Source organism: Cardiocondyla obscurior, linkage group LG12, assembly GCF_019399895.1.
Source record: "Cardiocondyla obscurior isolate alpha-2009 linkage group LG12, Cobs3.1, whole genome shotgun sequence".
NCBI classification, from domain to species: Eukaryota; Metazoa; Arthropoda; class Insecta; order Hymenoptera; family Formicidae; genus Cardiocondyla; species Cardiocondyla obscurior.
The window spans coordinates 3,126,512-3,135,319 of NC_091875.1; the positions used below are offsets into that span (position 1 = coordinate 3,126,512).

Consider the following 8,808-nt stretch of genomic DNA (forward strand, 5'->3'; position numbering starts at 1 on the left):
CTGCTCTCGATAATCGAATTTGCGGCTTCCGACCTTGCGTAAGCGCTTGAATGGCACGTCGGCGAACTCGTTAACGGTTTAAATCCCACACGATGTAAGATAAGACAATACCGTAACGGAGGAGCACCGAATAAGCAAGCTTATTCTAAGAAATCTCGTTCTTCCATCATTCAGTCTCAGATTACAGTCAACATAAAAGAAAAAAAAAAGAAAAAAAAAGGAAAAAAAGAAAATAAAAAGTAAGATATGAAAAAATGAGAACACATGGAATCAAATTTCCGGGCATTTCGCCTAATTTGCGTTTCTATTAGGTGACTTCCTGCTCGCGAAAGGTATAAAGGAGTAAAGGCAAAAGAGGGGCGACACTTTGCCGTTCGATCGCTCGATTCAGGTCAGCAGGACGAAACTAATCGCGGCCTTTCACGAATTGAAAATCAGTATCGCGCTGGAACTCACTGGGAATCTCATTGAGGAAACGATTTTGACATCGTTTCGCTAAGAAAGAAATCACAAGATCGATGCTTTACGAGCGGTTTGATGCTGATACGGCCGCTGATGATCGTTCGCGTTCGCAGGGACGCCGCGCATCTGAGCTCGATTTAACAAGCTTATGCAACGGTGTGCACGGTGCGGTTGCGGCGATCTGGCGACACGTGGACGATAATTTGATATCAGTTCTCGCGAGGTTTACAACTCTCTGGCGTCGTAAAGAATTTTTCAGAACGAGTACGGCGAGCTTAGCGCGGCGGTCTCAGTAGCAACTTTCCTTCCGATCGAAGTCACGTGCCGCGGTGCCGTTTCGCGTTTCTAGCCCGTGCCGTGCGATCCGCACTCGCTGCACACGGTGTCAAATGGTTATTGACCCGTGACCGTCAACAATCAGGCCAATCAGTCCTGCTCGAGGTCGTCCCGCTTTTACGAATCCATGTCGGAGTCGAGAGACAACCGCGATGAAACGCGATAATTCGCACGCCATTTCGCGCGGACCGCCGGGTCCCTGCTCCCTTGTATCTACATACTCGTACAATACAACCCGCAACTCATTTCGCATACGCGAATGTGTGACACGGATCGTAGTGACTCATTCGGAAACCCCATTACATCTGCTTACGTTCGATTCGAGCGATAACACGTGCTGGAAACGCGATCGAATTTCTTCATTTAGTCTTGTCGCCGTAATCCTTTAATTACGTCGAAGTAAAACGAAGAAAGAAAAAATCTAAACGCGCTGCTCTTAAGTCGATGACGAACCGCTGATCGTTGGGAGCTGCGATTATTAATAATTTTATATAGCTATTTATAAATTTTGTTCGTTCCAGAAACGCTCCCCGTAAAAGAATAAAACCGATGATAATTGTTTCTTAATTTTTTATTAAAAGATCGTCCAAAAGAAAAAAAAAACAAAATTAAAAGAAAAAGAAAACGGATATTTGGTCCAACAAAAATCTAGTTGTTAAAACTTGATAACTTACGGAAGAAATGATCGAATAAAAGATTTGCGGACGGAAGAATTTATGATATTAAGAATAGTTGTGGTAATTGCATGTTGGTGTCTAGATAAGCAAGATATTATGTCATTGAAGTAACGCGATATACATTTATCGCAGAAGTCCAAGTGCATACCAATCCCGATATGGAATATTGTTTGTCGGCACACAGTTATTAGATACACTATCCGATACGCCGCTGGCTCGCTTCGGCACACAAGTCCGAACAGATTTTTCCCTTAACTTAGCCCTCTGCTCTTTTTTAAGGTCGCGCTGTGCATTAATTGTCTTACTCACCGATACTCGCTTGCCGAAACCGAGAAAAGAGAGCTTCCTCCTGGACCCATCGGTATTTTCCATCTTTCACCGGCCGCGGCAGCTGTTGATGCAGCTTAAGGCTGTGTCTTTTTCCTGGGTGCCCGGCCGATCCTGAGTTGTGACGGCGATGTCCACATGTGGAGTAATCGCTGTGATGGCAGCTCCGTTCTGTTGGCTGCTGAAATAATCACATAGTCGTTACATGATCGCGATTAAATCAAAGCCGAAATAAATGGCACTAATAATAAATTTTCTTAAAGAAAAAAAAAAAAATTACAGCAAACGTAGTTTCTTTAATGAAAAAGAAAAGCGGATGCGGTTTGGTTCACCAAATATAAAAATATAGCTGCTTATAAACCGAAAGTGCTATCGTCAAACATATTTTGTATAATTCAAGTTATTTTATGTAATAATTAGAGATTATTTTCAACGGGAAAATCTTTCGATAATAAAGAAGAGATCTTCGAGCAGAAAACCGGGGAGAAACGATGGAATAGTGATCTCGCGAGCACTCGTTGGCGGACTAACAATCGCAAGGAGTCGTCGAGCGGCACGGCCGCGACCGGCGTCAAGAATGAGATATACCTTGTCGCGAGTGACCGATGACTACCGGTAGTTTCAATATCTATCTTAGTATTTACGAATGTCTCGCGTACGTGGACACCGCGATAGTACCCGTCAATGTGACATTTTCATACAATTCGAACGTCGATTAACAATTCGCAATTCAAGACAAAACACACATCTCTATATAAATGTATTAATCGCTTATCAATTTATCACAATGCATTGGAAATCGCGCCTCGAGGCGCAGTTAACAAATCTTCTTATTCGTCTTCGGTTTGCGCGTTGCAACGCGGTGATGTAATCGACACACCCGACACTTTTCTATCCGTTTCTTGACACGCTCGTATCGGCAATCAACATAATTTAGTCTGTCGCGTTAGTTGACACGTAATTTTCGTATTTGTTTTACCGCAATGATGCAACGGACGGTTGCATCAACAGCTCGGTCCAATTGATAATCGTTCTTTCTGTAAATCAACGTGTTAATTCGCGCGTATAAATTTATGTACGATTTTCTGTACAATGTTGCGCAATTTTCGCAATTCCTCTTTCTCTCTTGTTGAATCGCGTACGAAACTCTCGTGCCTCGTTCCTTAATCAACGCATCGCAAACTGGCAATACCTTCCGTTCTACTTCCGTGTCCCTGCGCAGAATTCTTTGACGCCTCTTATACTTCTCGGACTTTGTAACAATAGCCCTAGAAACTCGACGATCAGCTTTATTGTTGAACAACAGACTGCATAGACATGCAGTACGTGCGAATATATATAGATGTCGATTTAAAGATCGTTTCACAACAATGGCATTGGTCCCTGTTTCGTGCGAATCAAAAATAATTGCGTCGCGTTACGTTTACAGGTAAAAATATCGTGTATTTTTACCTACGTACAGTCCTTATGTTATTTTACATTCGTCTCGAGTTCCAGTCGATTGTACGCGTAGCAGTCGGGTGCCGTTATGTTTTAAATCTTGCGACACAAAGGTGTTATTTATTTAGCTCGAATGTCCCCGAACGTCCAACTTTCAATTTGAAATCTTTAAAAAGGTACTATGCACATGTTGACTTGCTATATGCTTGATTCTTGCATTAGCGTGAGGACACCTTAAACCTCTATTCCGGTATCACAATGAGAAGATCTGGCCGCAAGAACCGGCCCGGCTCCCCCATTTGTCGTAGTCTGTTTGGCGAAAAGACGGATCCTTTTGTAAATAAAACATCTGCCGCTGTGACGTTACGTCAGGTTTCTTAATTGTCTCCGAGGCGCCTGTTTGTTTTTCTTTTTGTTTTCTTCTTTTTTTTACTCTTATCCGACGTCAAGTTTTATCCGCAATTCTCTCGTGGAAGTACGCAATGTGGATCGTACGAGGTAATGTAAATTATCCTCGGGAAAAATCTCCATTTTCTTCATTGGTATTCACTAATTGATACATGCGGAGTCAGTCGACAATTTTCCCCGTACCGTATGCGTAACTGAAAAGAAAATATTTTAAGCTTATTGAGCGGTATCCAAAACACAAATGCGCGACATTCCTGTTGGACGCGTCTCATTAAATTTTCAACAACGTTGAAACAGTTATCGAGCGAATGCAAGAATAATATGTCTAGAGGTTGTTAAGCGATCGATCGAATTTTCTATTAGATAAGTATAAAAAGCGTCTTACATCAGTCTAAGTACGAATGCAAAATGATGTAATATACAACTTTTATATTATACATATAAGTATGTATTTCTTTTTTAAAGATCTTTAAAAATTTTAAAGTTATTTTTTTACACGAATCTACATATACGTGCTTTAAGGATTATAATGTAAAAAAAAAAAAAAAAAGAACATTTATAAGTTAAGACTTAATATCTTCTTTATTAATTAATCGATGGTATATACATGCATTATATTTTCATTAAATAGATACGGACATTTTAGTACGATCGAAAATGTCGGCATTAGATATAATAAAAAAAAGAAAAGATAAATAACTGAATGCATATTGCGTATATATGAACGTTTCACGCGAGTAGTCAAGGTTTACGACCAAGCTCGGATTATTAAATTATCCGAATGTTTCAGATAAAATATGTACGGGAACTATTAATATTATCGCAGACGTCAATTATTGAAAAGCATCGTTAATGTTGCATGTTGTAAATGCATACAGATATTGCACGTTTAATAACATGCCAACATTTCCAGTATATCTTGCAAGATGTGCAAGATTTATCAAGAGACGGTATTGATTTTCAGACAACTTCTAATAATAATTGTATTCTTCGAATTACTCCTCATTGTAGCTTTTTCTTTTTTTTTCTTTAATTTGCTTCGCGTAAAGCGCATTTATTTGCACAATAGACAATCGAGAGAAAAATTATTCTCGCGTGAATATTGCGATCATATGACGGTGGGTAAGGCGGGAGGATCTTCCGAAATCCCGCAAGCGTGCGAGATACAAAACTGTTCCTTGCAAGAGAAAGGAATACCTATGTTTCCCTTCTCGCATCTCCTTTGTAGGACAAGGTTACGTAACCGAAGAGGTTTTCGACCTGGTTTCATGGAATCGGAATTACATTTAACGCAGACATACGGCAACTATTAAAATATATAGAATACAAAGATAGTTTTATTTGTGAACGTAAGCGTTAAATAATTTATCTTCTTTAAATATCTGCGTTCCTCTTTAAGAATCCTCGGCAGAGAAATTGCTGCTACGCTCGATACGTTTCGCTCGTGTATGTGTGCGCGCTCGCGCACGTGTTGTGTCCCTCATGTCTGCGTGCACGTGGTACGACGTGGTGCTCCAGGCGACATTTCGCATCTTGGACAGAAAGAAACAGGCCGCGCGTTCCTTTTGTAATTGCCGACAGAGATCATAAAACCTCTTGTCGTGGAAAATTCCACGGGCAAAAGCAGAACGAAAATGAGCCTCGCGGGGCCTCTCCTCTCTCTCGTCTTCTCTTTCGCAGCCACTGGTTAACCGGCAGATATTTTTCATTCGGGAGAAATCAGTTCTTCGAATCGGTGCGAGAGCATTTCTACACGGGCAAACATTTTCATCTATCATAAATACATAACCCATCGCTTCATGTTAACTTTCTGCAAATTTCTTTTACAGCTGGCGGATCGAAAACAAGTTACTTCCGAGGAATCAATCCATGAAACAAAAAAAATCACGCTCTTTCTATTGTATTACTTTTTACGAAACGATATAGTAACGCTTAGATACTTTCTCTTTCTCTTCATAATCAAATCACATCGACGATAACTTATTATAGTGACAGTTTAATCGACGCAATTAGTACGATGTCCACGTTTCAAGTAGTCGTCATAATAATTACGTATGCAGCGTCATCCCGATGGCTTCTTAATTTCGCGCTTTAATTTCTCATAGAGTTGTCAAATGCATCACAGCGAGTCTTTCGTAATTTGCACATCGTTAAAAATTTATTTCATTCAAGATGTTTGTATCCTACAATTTACTACCCCTATGTCTACTCATAGAATTGGCGGTCAGCCTTCGTAGCTTGTGATAAAGAATATGCGAAGCGGACGGTCCTTTTAAGAAGGCTCGCTTCGTTTTTGGGATCATGCAATTGAACTGGCAATCGAACATCCATATGGGGAACAAGGACATAGTCACCGTAGTGCTCGACGTCTCACCAAGACGATGAATCATCGTCACGAGACGTCGCGTGCGCGATTAAGCTCATTGAAAGCGAGATCGCCTCGTGACTTTGATGATTAGACGCGCGAACGATCAAATGGTGCGAAACGATGACGATGGCATTGGCGAGAGTGGCCCGCGAGAGTTTACCCAAAGTGGAACTTTGACGGACTTAATTTAGAAACCGCAGCCCAGCTGAAAGTCATCGAAATAACGATTGAGCTTGAAACGCGAACACGCTTGCGCCTCACGCGTTGGCGGCGGCTGTTAATTGTCAACTTCATTTTTTTTTTTTTTATTGACAAACAAATGTCGATAAATAATTTTTATTATAAGCAACGGACAAGCTGGCGCACGTGAGCCGGCATAAATATTTTACATTAAAAATCGGCACACTGAAAGGCTCCGGCAGCGATTATCAACGTGCGGCGAGTAGAGAAACCAGTCATTAAGTTTGAAGGTAACATCAAACTTGTTTTATGGACCTCTTAAAAAAAAAATTATTTGGCTATGATAATTTATAGATGTGAGACAAACACTCTTTCCACACGTAGAATAAAATTAATACCGATTCTACTCCTTTGTATTTTTGTGCAGCTTGTAACCTTTAAAAATGATTTTTTTTTTCTTTCATTGTAAGTTTCAAATTGTTTACCGGACTTTCGGCCAGGACTACAAGCTCAATTAAAATCTCGCTTTAAAAATAACATTCTTGAATACGTTAGTACCTAAATGGCTTTGTGAGATCAATAAATTTTATAACACGTGCAGAATGATGGAACTGGTTTATGTTTAGAAGAATTCGATTAGATTGTCGGGCAATAAATGGTATGACCAACGGCATGACTTTTATCGAACCGATTCTCAACTGGGCTCGATATGATCGTGAATACCAACGCTCCGGAATTCACTCGCATTCCAGATAAAACGGAAAAATGTGAAGTAGGTATTCAATGAATTCGAAATTACGTCTTACTGGCGACAGGAGAGTGACACGTGCCTCTCGTCTCGTCTCGCCTAATCACGGCCACGTTGTTATGCCATTCCGGCACGGGCCAGCGCGGATCGCTCCATCAGTCATAACTGTCCCAGGATAAAGTAACCACGATGAATAAGTGTGCGTACGGCGGCGGGAAGAAGTTGTATAATGCCCGGATCCCCAGCTCAGAAAACGCGGCGGGCCTACTCGCATCAACCCGGTTCGAAAATAGAAGGAGCCCACCCCCTCTCGCACCTCCCCTCATCCACCTTGCCCACGACAGTGGTCTGTTTCTATTCTATTTGTTTTCCTTTCTCGCTTTCTTGGTCTCGCCACCGTCCGCCGCGATATGCGCAAAGCCAACTTTGTTCAACTTAAAATTTCCTTCGACAGTTAAACGTCCTGAAAATCTCTTCAATTGATTTTAACTGATTATTTTTAATTTTTTTACTCACGTGATTCGCTAATCGATTAAATATTGAGCGCTATCTATTGATTTTCTCTTTTTCGTCCTTACGAGTTTTAGGGAAGAGATAGTTAAACGTTGCCGGTTCTATTTATTGTCCCTTCCAATTTCCCGCAAACTGAAGAGCTTCTTTATCTGTTCGCACTTATCGTCCTGACCGATAAAGTGCCGTCGTTTCGCGTATATTCCAACGAGTGCCGACGTGGATCGAATATTCCGTTCCTCTCACCGATTCCTGCGCAAACAATCGCGAACGATTTCGTCCGTCAACAGCGTGACAAAAAAAGGATTTCCTTGACTGGAAGAGTTCTTGCGTAACGCAAAAATCGGCAATTATGTCGCGCAATAATTGGCACGGTGCTCGAAAAAAAAAAACAAACACAAATTAGCGCTCACACAAGTGGAAAAAGAAAGAGAGGGTGATTTTTCCATACCGCAACTAACAACGTGCACGTGAGCCGTTCACTCGCTAGATAGACTAACGTAAAGCAGCAAACTGCAAATATATTGCAAGCCAAATGAGATAACAAAATTAGAGTGACATTCGAGCAGTTCTGTACACGAAGTTCGAAAAGTGAACAGCCCGCGAGCACGCTTCATCCCGAGAGGGTGGTCGCTGTTATGAATCGATCCTCATTTGCGCGTCTATGAATTCATGCTCGGATCAACGTCGGGATGAGCGAGAGGCTACATTTCGCGGAGGGACTGTCGCGCGGAGGCCACGGTAGGGCCCGTTGGCGAATGCGGCCCGTGAGGCCTCGCACGGTCGAGCCTGACGTACCCCGGGCAGGCGGGCGATCTACGTACCTAGGTTCCAAATCGATCGTGCGACGCGCACCGCTGCTCGCGCGGCCGGCAGCAGCGTGCCCGCAGTCCGCTCCTCGCTTGCGACTCCTTCCTCTTCGTCTCGCCCTCGCACTTCCGGCCCTCTCTCTCTCTTTCTCTCCACAGGGCAGGCGGGTGGCACACGCGCCCGGATGTCCGTGCTGTTCCGCTATCGCGTTTCGTCCGAATAGCGCTGGAAGACGTGACGAGCGTGCGCACGAGAGCAACGCCGTTGACAAACTGACGGCGCCGGGCGTCCCTTGGGAAACTACATCCGTCTCGCTCGTCTCGCCGCTCGCTCGCTTCGCTCCACGACGTGGCCGGAGGAACGGAGAGAGACGGGAGAAAGGAGTAGCGGGAATTGAATTTCTGTGAGCGAGCGACCGGCCGGCCGGCAGGCCGGCCAATCGCTTTGCTCGCCCCGCTCGCGCGCCGGCGCCCTTTCTCGATTCCACGCGTGATGCTTCTTTTTTGTTTTCCCTTCAGCGGCCCTTCCCGGTGCTACAGCTC

The 8,808-nt window shown here is 43.1% G+C and overlaps 1 protein-coding gene across 3 annotated transcripts in view; it reads right to left on the reverse strand.

Moving 5' to 3' along the window:
• The window catches only part of Ae2 (Anion exchanger 2), a 21,928-nt gene extending 13,250 nt beyond the window's left edge, over positions 1-8,678 (reverse strand). Inside the window, exons 1-2 of one of the 3 annotated variants that reach the window (XM_070664580.1) lie at positions 8,281-8,678; positions 1,785-1,983 (exon numbers count right to left, since the gene is read on the reverse strand). In XM_070664580.1, coding sequence (XP_070520681.1) covers positions 1,785-1,847 — 63 coding nt within the window. In that variant the 5' untranslated portion in view covers positions 1,848-1,983; positions 8,281-8,678. Of the gene's footprint in view, positions 1-1,784; positions 1,984-2,781; positions 2,978-8,280 lie in introns of those variants that run through there. The other 2 variants (XM_070664583.1, XM_070664581.1) reach the window with 2 other exon arrangements.
• Between the last annotated feature and the right edge of the window lie 130 nt (positions 8,679-8,808).